Below are 19,964 nucleotides of genomic sequence, written 5' to 3' on the forward strand. Positions count from 1 at the left end.
ATATTCAGGATCAGAGATCAAGGGTCACATGATGAAAATATCTCCCCAGATAAATATGTGATGTACATGTATAAATGCTGCAGTATTTCATATATAAATCCATACCTAAAGGGCACGTCGTGTGTTTGTGCAAACTAGTTGAGAATAAATAAAGTAGAAGAGAAACTTAACTGTTGTGAGACATAAAAGTCCCAAATTGTTTTAAAACGAATGTAAAACTGACTCACTGAATAACTGCTGATCCACAGAGACTTAACCAAATTATGGCCATTCTGAGAATAAGTTTTATCATGTGTCTTTCTAATTCAGGGTTAATGAACATAATAAATCAAAAAGACTAGACTCACGATAGTGTTCTCTCCATGCGGCTGCCTGCGGAGCCAATAATCTCTCCAAGTGTGCAAAATGTCTGGCCGAGGAAATCCTAAAACCAGAGGCACATATTAACTGGGTGTACAGCACTTTTACTGATGGACTATACAGTACTGTTCAAATGTCTTCTACAAAAAAAACTCCCATCAAGAGAAGTAAACAGTAATAAACTAAACAAAGTCAGTATTTGTTGTGACAACCCTTTGCTTTCTAAAAGTGCATTAGTATTGTCATGTACACTTTGTGCAGTTTTTATTTTTAAGGAAATTAACTGTTACATTTTTCTGTGCCAGAGATCTATCTTCTGGAGACTAGCATTTATTTCTGCAGATAATCCCTGAGAGACATTATTATGTTGTTTTTTTTTTGTCTGAACAGTAGTGCATTATGTGAAAATGTATTTTTAACATTTTAATTTTTGTTGAAAATGTTTTAAAATCTAAAATTGTCAGTTTTTTTTACTATAATATAAAAGACATAAAAGAAAAAATCTACAGCCAATTTGGATTAAAATATTAGGGTTCTATAAGACTTGCATAATACTGTATATGAAGACAGAGAAAAGGCTAAAAATGGAAATGATGGCAATGATGGAACACAGAGAATTGCATCATAATAAACTGTTTACTGTATAAACTGTATTTCAGCAAGTCAAATAATGAACCATTCTCCCAATGGTGTATGTTGTCACTTTCTAGATGTATTGCATTAAATCTGCTATATACTTTCCTCTGCATATCAGTAAATCTTTTCAGTCATCCATATTTTGTAAGATGAGTCAAAGAATTCTTAAATCTGATTTAGAAGACGTTGAATAATTTTCGATAACAGCACAGTCGCAGTTATATATGCAGATTCATCTCCTGCATGTACACATTGCAGTAAGCATTAATGAAGCACTGTGTAAACATTACAAAACAGCGTTCTATTAACGCCTGTGGGGTTTATAAAATTGCACCTGTACAGGAATAGGTGTGTAAAAGGTTGGATTTCTGCTCTAATGGAGCAGGATTATCTATATTAGTTAATTATTCATGAAAGTTATTTTAACACAGTTTTCAACACTTATGCCCCACACACTAATAATTTCAGCCCTTTTCATATTTACTTGGCTGAGTTCTCCACATTTCAGATGAGAGCTTTAATGAATTTCTTAAGCTAATTAACGCTATGTTTGGAAATAGAAATCCCAAGAGTGCCATGTTATTTCTGTACCATTTCTTTGATTAAGCTCATACACCAGTGTAGCTGTTTTTGTAGGACTACTCACTTTCTGCTCATCCACGAAAAGGCAAAAAAAGAAGATCAAGAGAGAGAAGGATGTCAAATAAATATGTCACAAGCAGGTCAGCTGTCAGATAGAACAATGTTTAAACATTGTTGTTTTTGCTACCCTCAAATTAGACGGATAATAATTAAAGCAAAGCTAAATAACAAAGAAAGAAGAAATGAGCTTACATGCTTTGAGATGTTTGAACTTCTTGTGTCCACATTGTACCTGGAAAATAGGAGACATCATAAAATGGAATGAAGGAGGAATATAGTCATGAAGATAACTATAAAAAATAATATTCATGTATATATATATATATATATATATATATATATATATATATATATATATATATATATATATATATATATAAAGCTGCAATACTTCAATTTTGGCTTAATTCTGTTACATTTCTGTTAAATATCGTCTTAATATTCTGTGTGAATCGTCTTTCCTTGATTTCTCATGTTTTTTTCTCAGTATTTTTGCTTAAGGTCTTTCACTCTTTTACTACATTTACTTAACTGTTCTGATTCGGTGAACATAAACATGTCTGCAAACCCTTAATCCAATTTGGGAAAAAGACGCTTCTCTGAGACAGGGATATTTCCCTGCGTTAAAATTCATCCTCTCTTTCTGTATGTGTTTCTGTCTCTGTGGCCTGGCTATGCTGATGGACATGTGAAAGCTCCACTTGGCTGAGATGCAGTGAGTAGTGTGACAGCTCCAGGTCCCCAAGGTCCATGATTGATGGCTACGTGGTACGCCACCTCACTTTCTGAACTCTGAAGGGATTGTAAAGGAATGGGAGTAGCATGTTTAATGGGCAAGGAGAAGTTCACTTGTTCATTCGCTGGTATGCAAAAGAAGCATGAATATTCAACCTTTCTTTTGACTTTTATCCCTCGAATTTCAAGATGGTGAACTCTTACTAAAGTGTCATTCCTGCAATACCACACCATCTACACTGCCATCTACACTTTTCATTCACTCCTTTATTTCCTTCTCGTTCCTTTTACTGTTTCTCCACCTCCTTCCTTTTTTTAATCTTTTCAATCTTTTCAATCACCTTAAAAACACATCTATTCAGCCAATGAGAGCTCTCCTGATGTGTGCCTGTATCAAAATGAAATTACAGCACAGTGTGCAGGCCCGTAAGCGCTGTGGAATGAAATTTTATTGCACAGGAACACTAAACTCACTCTGAGAAATTTAGTGGTGCACCTTTACATACAACGTGCGAAAATATAGCAGAGATGAGTGCACCAACCTTGACAAAACGCTTCCATTAAAATGTCCTGTTGCACACGGGAGAATAATCACTTTAAATAAGTTACAGCATGTGACAAGCCGTGTTTCTCCATTCCAATTTAAAGCACTGCTACAAAAGCATGAGATAATATTACATCATATATTGCTTCTTTTTTTGGATTTATTTATGGCAATAGTAATGGTTCTTCATACAATTTCTTTAATCAAAATGATAAGAAAACCATTTTTCTAAACGTCTCTCATCTCTTTGTCAGTGCAGTGGCCATTATTGGACCCGATGTACTCTCAGCATGCTTCATATTTTTTAAAAGATGTGACTGACTCACTTCCTTTCTGACCTGTTATTGCAGCTACACTGCTGGATAGCGCCTTATCTCCACAAGCCTGATTGGTAGACTGAAATATTGCTTTGATATGACCTTTGGAAGAAATTGAGAAGAACAACTTCACAAGAAAGAGAGAGATCAACAGGGAGGAGTGTTCATTATAAATGGTATAATTGACAATTCATTCAAAATGTGTGAAATTACTATTTTACTTGAGGAAAAGTGTGAGCTGTCATATAGATAATAATATCTGTGTCTGTGTCAATCAAACGCCTTTTGAGTTACCATAATGGAAAATATATCTTCTCATCACTAGTAATGACTGCAACTAAAAGAAATATCATGATGTGCTGCATCTATAGTATACTGCAATTATTTGAAATGAGTTATTAGGCTTGGCTATACAAGTCTATTATATAGAAAGGGCAAGGCATGTTAAAAGCAAGATTATGCTACAGATATGCTTTCGCCTGCATACAAAACCAATGAGGTATGAAATGCACAAATGAGCTTTAAGCACATTTCAGATGTGGCTATTAGGAACATAAATTGCTCACATAATAAAACATTCAAAATAACACTTAACAGCACACAGTAACCCAAAACCACCACGTATCTTTAGGCAAAATGCACACACCATGGAAACACATGAGGTACAGCTTATTATTATTATTATTTTCTTATTTTTCCTTCACCTTATTAGACTGAAATGAATACATTTCGTGCACATTTTTGTTTATTTACCAGGACCTCTCTGTAGGAGCGCACACTAATCTATGCAAATCTCAGAACGCAAGCCATGCATGTGAATAGCAATCAAGTGACTGGTAATGGCATACCTGTTATGTGCTCGTTCATGCTTACAGAAATAGACAGCTTACTAAAAATAACCTCAGTAAAGGCCATGCCATAATATCTCATCATTTTACCAGTTCTGTTCTGTTCCAGCAGGCAATATTTTTTCATCTAGGTCTGCCAAAATGATCGAATAAATTTGGATGTTAAATTTTACTATGTTAAAATTGACATTATATCAAATAGATTGAATTCAGTAGCTGTGCTTTAAACATGCTTTAACACTGGCTACAAAATCATATTGTATAAAAACATATGAGTGAAGAAACGTAGAATCATATCAATAGGCATCTCTTAAAAATGTTGTGGCTGGAGATAAACACAGACAGGCAAATTAAACGGGATGTTGTATGTGTGTGTGTCCTGTGTGTCCTGTGTGTTTGTCTTCAGCTGAGGATCAGTCTCCTGTCTAGCCAATTTTAATTAAAAACTGTCTTTAAGAGTTAGTGATATGATGCTCCTTCACTCAAGAGGGGTTATGGAATGCTTCAACAGAAATCCGACATATCCCAAAACCAGACGATCCAAAGTGTGCAAAATTGTCTGTGATCTCTGGGTGGATAGAGGGTATACTTCTCCCCCCATTTATCACAGTGACACCAGCACAATCACAGGTTTTTGTTAGAAAAAAGCTGATAACAGTTGTCTCTGAGAGTATTACACTGCCTTAAGATGCAGCATGAGCAGCAGCTCGAAAAGATGAGTCTGGTTGCTAGATGGATGTGCCTCAGAGGATGTTAGTCCTCACCCTTCCCTGTTGATAGCTGTTATTATGAAAGGTATGAGGTGGATAAAAATTGGTAAAAAGACCAACTTTGAAAGAAAACTTTAAGTGACTGAGGTTAAGGTTATGTATTTGAACTGTATTCATAATTATGTCAGTGAAGGATCCTCACAAAGATATGTAAAACTTTGTGTGTGAAAGAGTCATAAATGTCTGGAATCAATTATGAATAGTGTAGTTGCTGCTCTAGAGATCAGGGAGGCTCTAAATCCATCAGAGTTCTCATTTTCTGTTTGGTCTCAGTAGCATAGACCTACAACATTCAATAATTCATGTATACTGAACAGTTTCAGCCTGTAATAGGGGGACACAAACATATATGTTTGTATATATATATATATATATATATATGGATATAAAAAATACTAAGAATTATTATTATTAATATGTTTATATTTTTTGTAGCAGGGTTTGCATGTAGGGTAAAATTAATCTGTTTTATGTTACTGTTCAAAATACAAATATCATTATTCACCAGCATGATAATGCCACTGTGTACAAACGAGGTCTATGAACACATGGTTTGCCAAAAGGTTGGAATGGAAGAACTCGAGAGTCCTGCACAGAGACCTGACCTCAACCCCACTGAATAGCTGAGGTGAATTGAAATGCAGACTTCACCACCCCAATGGCTGGATTGGAACAAATCCCAAAAGCCATGCTACCAAATCTAGAAGAAAGCCTTCTATGAAGAGTATGGGTTATAATAACAGCAAAGGGGAACTAAGTCTAAAGTGAGTGTCAGATCAGATAATGGTAAACTGGACACTGGGTGGTGTACTTGAAACAAAAACTGAAGTAAATGGTGTTAACGAGAAGTAAAAGTATGAAGAGGTTGAGACTGCTAGTATATTTCATACATATTACGTATATATAAGGACACAGTAAGCATAAGATGTACAGTATCAATAATTCAGCCCCTAATAATTTTCAATGGGGATTAGCTTAGCATGATTACACTACATCACAAGACGTATTTACCACAAAGTTAACTGCACTGACTCTAATAAAACAGAAACAGAAGTCAAAAATTAATTTTTATGAGTATTTCTTTTGTATTTATTTTATCTATTTTAATTATATTTTAAAAAAGATGTGAAATAATAGATGGAAAAAAAAAACCTACTAAGCCTTTATATACACTGAGTAGAGTTCATTTCTCTGAGTAGAGTTCCTTCCTCTTAAAGCTCTCTTTCTTTTTACAAGCACACTGACACACACTAGACCTCCTACACACATGGTTAAAGAGACAGATGATGCCATGCTCCATCTGTTTATTGACATCCAGATGGCTGGGGATTTCAGCTCTCTGATGACCCCTTCTCAGGGCCAGGTATGTGGGCATCCTTCCAAATGAACCATGACACATAAACTCGTGGATCAAATGAAATGTTCATATCATCTGAAATTAAATGCTCTGATGCACAAAAAAAAAAAAAAAAAATACATTATCCAGGTTCTTTATGTTAAATAAAATATATTTTTAAAAATAAAAAATAAATTGTCTGTGTATAGGAATGATGATTAAAAAACCCAATAAAAAATGTTGTAACACAAGCCCCAGTCTTCATTCTTTTCTGGCGCAAAAAATATTTTTTTATTTAGGCTTTTGTATATAAAGTTGGTAAAGATATACCAGAGACATGTTGAGAATGGCAAATATTCTCAAGAGGTGATCAAGGATACTGTTACTTTGCATGAAAACGTTAAATACATGCACTTTATGTGCACACTTTATCTTTAACGTTGTCTCTTACAAAAACAACTTTTCTCGCAGCCTATAAACAGTGTGTTCCTCTCAAAAGCTGTGTTGGAGTTGCTATTGATTATTATAAGAGAGAAACAAAGAGCGTGAAGGTGGTAGAGGGAATTAAACAGGACTCTCGCTATGGAAGGGGAAACTGCATGATAAAGGGAGCGGTACATACAGCTATGACATGGAATAGATGAAACAGGCAACTATATGATAAAATATGGTATTTTAGACAGGCAGTAAGTGTGCAGGATGTGAGAAGCATGGCTGAGGAATAACAGACATTCTGAAAAGTAAGATGTGATGTCTATCCATGCAGTCAGATACTGTTTGGGGGTAAATTTGGAAAGCTGTCAAATCCTGATGCATGTGAATGATCTGAGTGAGAGTTTGCAGCAAGCTGCACCTGATCTACCCTGAGCACTCTCCCAATCCCCCACTGAGGACATCGATCACCTCTCCAGGGAGTCCAGAGAGTGAGATGGACAAAAAGATTTAGAGAGAGTGATGCAGAGTGGGGGAGCTGCTGTTTCAAACTGATTCTTTTAAAATAATGTATAATGTATTGGATTAAAAACTCACCAGGAAAACCCACTTTCTCATCAACACACTATATCCTACTGTAGATTACTGTATATTTTCGCTTTATAGTAATTATGCAATGCTACAATACAAAAGTACTTAACATACAGATTTGACATAAATCTGTACTCACACATCAAATCGAAGATTCTGCTTCTCTTCGAAGAAGAAATCCAAAACAAATTTCCGCACAAAGTCTGGATTCAGCGTGTTTTCAATCACCTCTGTTCTGCCATACTGAAAGAGAAAAAAACAACTGGATAAGAAATAAAGGCTCAGGGTGAGATGGTGTGGTGTTTAAATTCACATCTATAAGACGTATATTGCATTTTACAGTGTAAAACATTTCGTTCTACATCTTACTTCAAATCACCATGGAAACTTTAAGCCCCAAACTCAAATTCCCATCCAACAGTTGGCTTCCTGCTCCTTAAGAGGCAGTAATGAGCTATTGATCGCTTGCTGTATCTGGGAAGAGCTAATCCCGCTATAGCCTCAAAGACGTTGAGTTTCACTCAATGCCCTAACAGTCTAACTTCAAATTACAAACCCAGCTTTAATCTAGACAACACTGTCAATTCGCATTTAATGTTATCCGGTATTGTTTACCTCTATTTTACCTTTATTTTATTTATAAAATTAATATTTGGCCTATTAGGCTTACTAGGTTCTTATCAAATTCCTTAACATTTATTGGCTTATTTCAGCTTTGCAAAAATGAAAGTGACCTTCGTTTGGCTGGTAAACCTGTACACCTTCTGTATTTCTTCATCTTTTCTTCATTGATTTTACTAATATAGGGGTTTACAGAGTCAGCGTGTAAAGGAAAATAATGAAGCGTTTTCTTGTCTTACTCAATGCCATTCTTTCTAAACCCCTCTTACTATTCATCCTTATCTGTTCTGACTGCCCCCGCAAAAATCATCTCCTGGACCTCCTGCTGAGTGAAGCCTGGCAGGCAGAGGCAGGGTCTCTCAGCAGGCTACCTTTCTGTGACGGTTGCCTCTGGAAAGAAACTGTGAGGCTTCCGTTGAGAGTTAAAGGTACCTGCACCACTATCAAATGCATTTCACTGTCTCAAGAGCTATTAATACTGACTGATTCATCATGTCTCATTTAAAGGATACTCAAGTGACAAAGACTCAAGATTCATAATGAGTGTGTCACTTCCAAGTACCACTTTCATTGAAATCCACTTTAACATGTTACCTTTTGGTGCAATTAAATGGGAAGAGATTCAATTGACGCAACCCAAATTAAAAAACTCAGGTCAGTCGGTTCGAGTCATTTTTAGAGAGCTCAAAATAAGTCAAAACATTAAAGGAAATTAAATGTGAAACTCTGAAATAGCAGAGGATTCATGACAGATTGATTTGTCAGTAGGAGGCAAGTTGTATTATCTGATTAACCTATATTAGTTTGGATCAATGATGAAAGCATATTAATCTAATTAAAATATACTATTCTTTTGACCATTCTTTATTTGTCAAAAGTTTATTTCCGAACTTTACACCATTAGATCTAAGTTAGCTCAGGTACTGTACACATATGCCAAATGGTTAAATTCAATCAAGTCACTGAAATTCAAACAGACTTATGTGTCTAAAATCTCAATAATAAATATAATAAGCTGAATAATGGTGGGTTATGATTTCCACCTCATTAACAAAATTAATAAATCACAGACCCACTGGCTAAGCTTTTCTTTCCCTTAAGGGTCGTCAGGCCCCAGACAGAATGGACAGGTTGAAGCACATATCTCTTTTAGAATCCAGGTTTCATCTAACCTAATATTACATTGTAATTGAGAATCATGAAGGTTAATATTTGTTGTTTATTTGCTTTGTATGGATCCACCCCACATGTATTAGATGTGCCACCTTCTTAATACCTTTATAACACTTCTTGGACCGTCACTGTATAAATGTTTCCCTGTCCGTGTTTCTGTGTGCGTGTGTGTGTGTGTGTGTGTATGTGTGTGTGTGTGAGAGAGAGAGAGAGAGAGAGAGAGAGAGAGAGAGAGAGAGAGAGAGAGAGAGAGTGACTGAGCAAGAGAATAAAAAAGAGGAAGGAATGTCTAAATTACAAAAGTATAATCATCTGATTGCTTACTGCAAGACAGAACAAGTGAAAATGATTGAGTATATAAACAGGTAGAAAAGCACTTCTGGAATGTTTTTTTTAATCACACCTCTAAAGTAAATGAAGTGGGAACATTTAAAGAAGAAGAAACTTTTAATTCCAAGTGATACAAGGTTTTTGCAGACAAAAATCTAATTTTACGAGGATTACAAATTTGATTGGATAAAATCTGATACCTGTCTAGGCTTGGCTGCTGTTTGGGCCAGTGTAATATCCAACCACCACCAAAACATTTTTATGGACCATCTGTACACCTTCAATTAAGTCTCTTTTATTATTTTGCCTATGACACAGTGCATTAATGTTGAAACACTGATGTCTTGCCACATTAATCCTGAATTCCTGTACTTCATCCAAACTAGACTAAAATTAAATTAAAACAAATGTCTGAATACCAAATAAGAAAAAACAACTCACAAATTAATCTCACCAAAATGTCCATTACTTGACAAAATTATCATGCGTTGAATATAATATTCCTAAACCCTAGGTTATAAAAACAGTAATGTGGTCAGGTATCAGGTATGTTGGCACTTTCTGATGACTGATGGCTCTCAGTCAATAACAGCCATAAGTGACTTCAGATATAAGCCTTCGAGTGCATCAGCAAGTCACTTCAGATAGGGATTAACATTAATAGCACTTTATATTCATGCCTAAAAAGTTTTTACAGGGCTCTTGAAAATGTAATGCACTCCATCTGGGCTGTGAGTGAACTTTCTGAATGTTTTTACAACCCTCCTGCAGTATCACAGTAGATAATCTGGTTAACAGCCCAGTGCTACAATAGTTGATGCTTGAATGGCTTTTACTAAAATAGTTAAGTCTTGGAATCAAATTGTTATGACACATAAATAACTTACAGTGGTTGGACAAAATAATGTGAGCAACCATTGTTATAGGGTTTAATATTATTTGTGTAATCTAATGTGTTGTTATTATCATTTATTTATTTTTCATTGCTATACATTGTCTAGGTTGCATGCCAGAATAAAACAAGTTGTGCTCAGCAGTGGTTAGTTTAAGACATTGTTGAAATGGGTGACTTGTCAGACTTCCAAAAGGGACAGATTTTTGGAGCCCATTTAGCAGGAGCATTTGTAACTTTTATAGCCCAACTCTCTGGTGTTTCAAGAGCAACAATCCCCACAATTATGACTGCATATACAAAAGCATTGCAGCGCTTCATCAGCTAAAAAGAATAGTAGATGAAATTCAAAACCTGACAGTTTGGGGTGTCAAACACCAGGAAGGATGGTGTCCAAACAACACCGAACTACTGCAGCAAAAGTGACAGCAGAATTTAATATCCACCTTAAAGACCCTGTTTCCACCTGCAAAGAACTTCACAAAGCCAACAGACATAGAAGAGGATTATGAAAAAGAAATTGTCATAATCATAAAGCCTCGACAGCTGAAGACTGGAAACGAGTGATATGGTCTGATGAATCATCGTTTACTCTATTTCAAGTTCAAGTTCAAGTTAGCTTTATTGTCATTCCGCTACATGTTGAGACATGCAGTGGAACGAGATGTCGTGTCTCACAGGTCAACGGTGTAACATACATACAGACATAAAACATAAAACAACAACGAAGCAGGGGCATGTACGGACTATGCCATCAGTACAAACAATACACTCTATGTATTTGACAGATACATTTCCAACTGTAGGTCAAATTTGTGTATAAAGAAAAATATAAATTAGACTGTCTTGGTCCAGCTATCAAAAATGGGGGTGGATCTGTGAAGATTTGAGCATCCATATCTTGAAATTCTGCTGGCGCCATCATTAGCCTACATGGTCGTATAACTGCCAGCAAGCATTTGGACATTCCAAGTGATCAGGTGCTTCTTACGGTCCAAACGTTGTTTTCAAAATGATAATGTGCCCCAAATACAAAGCCAAAACAGTATAGTCTTGGTTTCAGCAGTACCAGTATGAACTTCAATATCTGCTCTGGCCAGCTCAATCACCTGACTTGAATATCATTGAACTAATGTGGGAATTTTTGGAAAGAAGGTGTGAAGTAGGTTGCTAGCTCCCACCTCTCTGAAGCAACTAAAATATTCTGCTAAACGAATGGTACAAAATTCCTCTAGAAGATATTCAGAAGTTGTATGAATCTATTCCAAAAAGGTTGGAAGATGTATTAAATACAAATAGTGGTCCAACACCTTATGAATAAAGAGATTTTATATATTTCATAAGTGTTCCCATTTTTTGTAGTTGTCAATTTGCTTTATATTTATCAGTGTGTGTTTTTGTGTGTGGGAGAAAAATCTATAAGCTAAACAAACACACATACACTATACACTATATATCATCACACCCTAAGGGTTTGTGGACTTTGAAAAAACCTGGGACAGAAACATATGGGACAGTCCAAGCAGTGCTCCTTTCTGGCAGCCACAGAGCGTGGGAGACAACTGGCAGTGCTCTGATCTGGCAGCAAAGCAATGCTCCAATTTCATTCAATAATTCAATAATTCTCTTTGAAACAGATATGGTGTAAGTAAGGTAAATATGGTATAAATATCTTTTAACTGACCGTATTTAATTATGCTCAAGGCTCCATTCTACTAAGGGATACTCCCCCATGATGACCCCATGATGCTTAGATGTACAAATTCTAAAAATGCAGTAAAAGGAATAAAGGAGAGATATAATATGAATATAATATAATATACAAAATAATGAAATATTGTGTGAGGTAGGTCTATAGCAGGGGTCTCCTTTTTTGCCCCCTAAGGTCTAATGTTGGTGCATGTTTTTAAACCAATCGAGCAGGAGCTACACCTGATTCCACCAGTTTAATTAGCTGATCTTGTCTTTCAAACTACTATGAAATATGACTTCTGCTTGGTTGGAATGAAAACATGCCCCCAAACTGGCCCTTTCTGGTGAAGATTAGACAACCCTGGTCTATAATATAAATGCTCCTCCTCTCCCAGTAAGCAAATGATGACAAATAAGCAATAATATGAATCACTAAATACAAAACGAATAATCAGAATTACTTTAATAAACAATGGGTACACATAACATCTTGCATGTCGGTCAATTGCTTAAAAATGGTGAAGTCAGATGATTGATGTTTTATTATTATAGTATAGGCAGATATGTTATACAGCTAGGAAACATATCATCAACTACTGAATCCTTGTTTCAATTTACTGTAAATCTTGATTGAACGGTTTCTTACAAACATAGTCACTAACGGGTTGGAAGGTGTGTGTCTGTAAATAGCCAGGGCTGGAAAAGCTCTTCAATCAATCATTTTATTGATGAGAGTGAGGTCTTGTGTACTGATGTAGTAAGTGAAACTCGCTGAGACTGACTGACTCCCTGTGGGCTTCTCCACAGAGAGACTTTGATTGTTGTACAAAGTGCAAATTAAACGTAAGAGCCCTGATGTGTGTGCAAGTATAAGAGAGAGTCTGATTAGTAGAGAGATAATATCTCCAATCTCAAGAAAACTCTGCTATTCTCCAGCCACAACATAGATGGGCTGAAGCACGTCCTTCGTCCATTAAGAATTTTGATTAACTTTCTCCTGATTCATTTCATCCCTGAGACACAGGATGAAACATTTCTGACAGGCTCCGAGTAAATGACCTTGAGAAAAATGAATAGTCCGACTCACCTCTCTCCATTCCTTTGTTCCTATGCCTTGTATGTACAACACGACAACTGTGAGAAAAAGAGAAAGGGAGAGACAGACAGAGTGGGAGAACATAAGATTAAAGAGATCAAGAGGCAATGCAAAATGAAATGCCACTGCAAATTAAATACAGTCAAATATCTTCTATCTGACCTTTTCAGATTCTTTCCACCTCCATAATAGTCAACACAATTAAGGAGTAAAAAAATCAATGAAAGACGAAAATACAGTTAAATATTTACACAATCACATTACTCTTAGAACACTTACATAAATTTCATAAATCATATTACTTTACAATTAGAAAGAATTGCAGTGTATCCAAAAAGACTGCTTTAAGTTTACTCTTAAGTGCTAGCTTACTGTTCTCCTGAACAGAGCAACATAACAGTGTCTGCCCTTGTCTTGAGTTTGCGAGGTCAAATCCTGACGAGGCCACAGCTATCCGTGGCCAGCAGTCCAAAAGAACAAAATTGGCTCTGCTCTCAGGGTGGGAGGGATGTCATACTCTTATTCCTGTCAGTCACAGCCACAATAGCCAATCAGGGGTGTCTAAAAGCTCATTAAGTGTGGAAGAGAGTGGACAGCATGAGCACCCATTTAAAGAAAGATGTGGCTGGCTGGTTGTGGTGTCTCAGAAAAAGTATCATTCAATTCACCCTTCTCAATTGGAACCTGCCATTTGATAGGCAAGAGCTGGCTGATGGGTTTGGTACTGGCAGGTGACCAAATTAAAAGGAAAAGGTGGGTGAAAAGCCAATCTTCCAACCTGTAGGTTTTGGACATAGGAAGAAAACTGGAGAACCCAGAGAAAATCCACTAAACTAACTAACACTTAAGTAAGTTGTTGTTCTTCTTCTTTTCAGGGTCACCACAGCGGATCATATGGTCTGCATATTTGATTTGGCACAGGTTTTTCGCCAAATGACCTAACTATCACTTAAGTAACTAGAGCTTATTAAGAAATTAGTCATATTTACTGATGTACACAGACCTTTCTTGCGAAAGTAAGAAAGCTACCACATGTATGAAATGTGCTCTATAAAAGAAGATTTTATTGTAGAAATATAAAGCAAAAAATATTTTCTTTGAATCACTCCACCCTCCTTTTGCTTTCTGTGTGGCTCTCCATCGCAATAATGCTACATCAAAGCTGGGTGTGAGACTGGAAAGAATGCAATCAGCATAATGCCGGCACAGTGGGATCCGACCAAGCGTGAACGCCACAGCTCAGACTCCCAATACTTCCCTCTATCTCTTCAAAAGATATCGTAAGCAGGTCCATTGTAAATTAATAAATACAGAGATGGATGAAGGGGGGAAGAAGGATAGAGGACAAAGAAATGAAGTCACACTGTCCAGTGGGATGTGCGGAGTTCTGGGTAACAGCAGCAATAATGACATCTTCAGATGGCAGATATAGATGTAGATGTAGATTGGGAGGAATTTAGCAAAAATATAAAATCTGAAAAAGTAGGCCCATTTTCATAACACACTCAGTGGCCATATTATTTATTTACTTATTTACTGGATGGATTCCACAAGGTGTTAGAAACAGTACTATGAGAATCTGGTCCATGTAGACATAATTGTATTACATTTTGACAGCTTTAAAACCACATCCTAAAGGTTGTTTTATGGATTTCAATTTCGATTAAGTGTCTGGGGATGAGAAGTGTATTGAACTGAACTCATTAGCATGTTTAACCAGTTTGAGCAGACTTATGTGTACAGTAATATGATGCATTATAATGCTGAAAGTAGCCATAACATGATGTGGGCATAAAGAGTTGAGCATGCTGAATGGCAACACTCAGGCTCTGCAATCAAATGATACTCAGTTTGTATTAAGAGGCCCAGTGTATTCAAGGAAATATTGGCTAAACTATAACACACCCAGGAGCAGCCAGAACTGTAGATAGGTTGCATCCATGGATTCATGCTGTTTATGCCAATTTCTGACCCTTCCACATGTGTGTGGCTGTAGAACTGGAGATTTATCAAACCAGGTGACTTTTTTCTGAGCTTCTGTTCTTTAGTAATACTAGAAGAACAGGAATAGGAGAAGAACAGGAATCTTTCAAATGAGGAACAATGATTTTCTCCGAACAGTACAACCGGCCAAGTACTTTTAAAAAATTTAATGCTGTCTAAAAACAACTTCCAGCCAATATCTAAGATGCTTTTGAGTTTGTTCTTTTAGTTTCTAGTTTAAGTTTCTGTTTTCTAGTTTTAGTTTCTGTAATTTAGTTTTAAAATTACAGAGGTCGGAAGAACACAGTGAGGACAAAAACAATGTTGTATTTGTGTGTGCCAAATCCTTGTATTTTAAGAATATCATGTTTGATTCATCCATTTCAAATATAAAATGCAATCAATATTACATGTCTTCATTTTTGACCTATACTTTACTTTAAATAAAACACTGGTTCGTGTTCTCGCTGCAGTTTGCCTACTGAGCCAACAACGCTACTAATCACACTGTCAGTCTTGTGCTTCAACACATTCTTCAAAATCTGGTATCTCTTAACAACTATCCTAGTTCACTCAATGTTTAGCACAGCCGTTTTTTTGAAGGTGAACTCATCACTGTGCTCTTGGATATTTGAATGTTTGAGCATGAAAGCATCTTAGCACTGTGTTCTCTCCTGCTTCTGCTCTTACTACACTGCACAAACAGATTATCCAGTCTCTTTCCAGCAACAGCCAAATAATAAAGATGCTGTCAGAATTGGCAACCAACCAATAACCAAGACAGACTCATTCATTTTCCATTTTTTTGTAATTCAGACAAAGGTTGCTTATGGCCAGGGATTGCTCCTCTCTGCTTAACAAAAACTCTTGTTCTACACTGATTACCTAAATAACGTATTGTGCATTGCATTTTAGAACATCCGTTTATTAATTATTAAATGAGCAGTAAGCATTGCTGCAGTGGTGGCTTGAGTGGCTAATGCTCTGGGTTGTTGATCAGAAGGTCTGCCAAGGTGCCACTGTTGGGCAATTGAGCAAGGCCCTTAACTTTCTCTGCTCCAGGGGCACTGTATCATAGACTCCTGTGCCTGCGCGTCAACCTCCTCTTTCATTTAATTTCATTGCTCTACCTTCTAATTAGCTAAATAACATACTGTACATTTCATTTTTGAACATCCCTATAAATAATTATTAAGTTATCAGTGCACAACAAATGTGCACTTAAAAATAATGTAAGCTTCACCGCAATAATGTTATTGTGCCTGCTGAGGCCTTGATTCATTAAGAGGCATCATGCTTATAGGTTTCCACTTATCTAAGTAACTGATCACCTCCCCTGTTATGCTGACTACACTCAGCACATCTACAACAAGCAGAAGTGCAGACCCTCTCTGTCGTGCTGACTCAAATACGCAGCAGACTGTCAAATACACGTCTCACTATTCACAGTAATGAGCAGCTCAGATGTGGAAAAGAGGTTTCCATGGATGCGTTTTGATTGAATTAGACAGCAAGACTAACAGCTCGTGTCTAATGTCTACATCGAAAGAAAGAAAGAAAGAAAGAAAGAAAGAAAGAAAGAAAGAAAGAAAGAAAGAAAGTAAGAAAGAAAGAAAGAAAGAGAGAAAGAAAGTAAGAAAGAAAGAAAGAAAGAAAACAAACACTGCACACTGCCCTGATGCCAGACAAATGAAAAGTAGTTCTGTTTGTGTATTACACTTCAGAGATCTTCTCCATAGTTGGGTGGCAGTAATATAATCTTGAATTACCTCCTATACACAAAAGCCTCAAGAGCATGTGCTCAACACAGACTCAGGCACATACTGTATTCTACAGAGCATATATGCAGCTTGTGGGACCTGAACACCGCTAACATAAGTGAGAAGACCTGAAATAGTTTTTACTGCCTCAGAAAAAAAGAAGTAAAGAAGTAAAGTAAAGAAGTGACTGCTGATACAGTTCTACTCTGCAATCATCCAGTGCAGCCTGACATCATCTTCCATCTGGTACGGCAATACCGACTCTCACACCAAGAGGAAACCTGAATGTATTGAGCTATAGTAAGAGTTGGCAGAGTAAAAAAAAGGAACTGTGAAATGTCCTTTTTTTAACATTAAATTTCAATAAAATGTGAATACTCATGATTAAAAGAATGTTTAATCCTTTTTGTGATATTGATATTACAGTATCTAATAAAGTTGGACATTTTTGTGTGTGTAACAATGTATTTAATAAATCAAACAAACATGAAATTAAAAAATAAAAATAACCACACATTATCAATGTGTTTTGTATGCTTTTCGCTTAGATGACCAGGTGATACCAGTTGCTTATGACCTTATCTTATGATATCCTTTGATTTGTCCTGGACATTCTTTCTGTTTTCTGTGCCGACACTTCATACCAAACTCGTCAAATCACCAGTACCTGTGTTAACCTCCACCTCCATTCCTGCTGAAGCCTTTTGTTTATCTAAAGATAACACTGAATATTACACCTTTCCTCTGTATAAATACTCCCTGTTAATCTCAGTAAAATTTAAAGAGTTTTGCCATTCAGTCATAGTCGCTGCATGTGAACCCAAAAAAGTTTTCATATTAAGACTGATTCAGTAGTGAATGTGAATACAGTACCTCCACTCGTACCTATTAAAATCATAACTACTTATTGCCAATTGTGTTCTTATGCTATAAATGCATAGAGTAGTGAAGGGAATTCCACTTTTTCTCTTCAGTGATTCAGATACTTTGGCTTAGCTCCCCAGTAAGAGCTGAGTCTTCTAACTATCAAATGACTCATTGCCATTTTTTGTACACCAGTCAAAGGTTAATACTTAAACCAGTGACTGTTCTTCTGTGCCTAATGAGTCACAGCTGACTGTATGCATGTTAAACAAGTGAAATGTAGTTGTACAATTACAAGTTAAGATCTCAGGATTGGATGTCTTACTGCTCCTTTTATAGAAACATATTCTCACTTTTTATAGTGTGTTTCTAATACAGGAAGGAGGGATAGAAAGAGAAATGGGAGACAGACAGGGCAGTGGGAGATGAAAGAGCAGCACACTCATATGGCTTTTCCTTTACACTCAGTGTGATCACGGTTTGAAGTGCAGGACGTCCTCTCTGGCCAATCATTACCTCCTCCCACATATGCACACAAACACACATTGACACACCGATATCCTCTCTCTCTCTCTCTCTCTCTCCCTCTCTCTCTCACTCTCTCACTCTCTCTCTCTCCCGCTCTCTCTCTCTCTCTCTCCCTTTCTCTCTCATACACAAACACAAACACACACACACACACACCTTATAGTTGTAACCTCACAGATTCATTTTGTGTGTGTGTGTGTGTGTGTGTGTGTGTGTGTGTAAAGGGTATTTATCAGTACTGTCTGTGAGGCCAGCACTGTAAGAAAGCAGCAGCTCTAAACACCAACTAGAGGCTAATATCATTCCATCTACAGACTCTCTCATTCTGTGGGTCTCTCTCTCTCTCTCTCTCTCTCTCTCTCTCTCTCTAAGCAATTGAAACTGATGAAATGTCGTGTGTCCGTTCATTTTATTCAAGTATCAGTTGTCAATTAAGTTTAGTGTGGAAACACTGTATTTAATTCTCAACTATATTTATAAAGACATTAGGCTACTATACTGTAATCATTAAATTAGAAGCCAAAGTCAAATATTTATATGTATAAATAATGTGATATGATAAGAAAATCAAGAGATACTTAATATCTTACTATGCTATCAGTAACTCTCTGTGAAAAGCATTCAGAGAAATACCATTCCACTAACACTGGTCTGAACGGCCTTATTAAAATAAACCTGACATTTTTGGAGCATTATTACAGATATTTGGGTCATTCATATATAAATAAAAACCCAGGAGTGTTCTAAACAAGCTACATTCAACACTGAGCTACACACAACTGTACAATCATTTTAAATATTAGCTAATATTTTTAATAATATAGTTCTGCCATATTATGAGTTTAATACTTACAGTATATAACCAGGTCTGGATACATTTACAGGTAATGAGGCTGATAAAGTGTAAATATTTCCGAAACCAAAGCAAACTAAAAATGTAAACAAGATTCATACATTTTTGAAAACACATACATTAAATGACTGAAATTGTGAAAGGGATTTTCAAGGGAGCAAATGTGTTGTTGAAATGAGCCTACAAATGAAGCCGAGTACACAACTTGTCATATGGGTCAAACTGGATAATTGAAAAAGTATCATTTGTTAATAAATAGAGATATCTATAAAGTTACAATTCTTGAGCATGGAGATTATCAGAAAATTAAATTATAGGGAAATGAATAAACAAAACAATGTTTTACATAGGCTTACAGTCAAGGCTCGGTGGTTACAGCACCTTCCATCAATTAAGCAACCAATTACATGCCTACTAGTGCTAGAGTATAAAATTGTTTTTAAATATTTACAAAAAAAGCACAACAAACATAAGAATTCCTTACGATTTCAACACAATACAATATTATCAAAAAAAGACTTGGATAAATAAACATGGTTTGCTTCAAGCTTTTATAGCATAATACTTTGTTGGAAATGACCTGACAAGAGAAGCCCCAATATTCATGTTTCTGAGATTAAACAATCTTTTCTTGTCAAAGATACAAAAGTAACTTGGTGAAAAGAGAAAACTGTAATTGCATTAGCAATAATAATGATTAAGGAGGTGTGGGAGGCTGTCGAGGAGAGAGGTTTTTCAGGGAGACAGTCTGTTCACACAGAAACTCTGATGAAAGAGCAAGACTAATTGGGCTCCTATCAACCCAAGTGGAGAAATCTTTAATTACTTTTGTATTGGTGGAGAAGCCAAGAGTCCCTGGGCACTCATGCTTCTCAGCATAATGTAATAACACACAATGAGCACACACATATCTGCTTTGCCAGCATTAGGCTCAGGCCACACAGAGCTGAAGCAGTCTAAA

The 19,964-nt window shown here is 36.3% G+C and overlaps 1 protein-coding gene across 1 annotated transcript in view; it reads right to left on the minus strand.

The window, feature by feature from the left end:
* Positions 1-19,964, minus strand: part of LOC132844522 (copine-9-like) — a 79,826-nt gene that overhangs the window by 50,688 nt on the left and 9,174 nt on the right. The window contains exons 3-6 of the mRNA XM_060868037.1: positions 13,007-13,053; positions 7,351-7,454; positions 1,831-1,870; positions 348-424 (exon numbers count right to left, since the gene is read on the minus strand). Coding sequence (XP_060724020.1) covers positions 348-424; positions 1,831-1,870; positions 7,351-7,454; positions 13,007-13,053 — 268 coding nt within the window. The remainder of the gene's footprint in view (positions 1-347; positions 425-1,830; positions 1,871-7,350; positions 7,455-13,006; positions 13,054-19,964) is intronic.

Source organism: Tachysurus vachellii, chromosome 4, assembly GCF_030014155.1.
Source record: "Tachysurus vachellii isolate PV-2020 chromosome 4, HZAU_Pvac_v1, whole genome shotgun sequence".
NCBI lineage: Eukaryota > Metazoa > Chordata > Actinopteri > Siluriformes > Bagridae > Tachysurus > Tachysurus vachellii.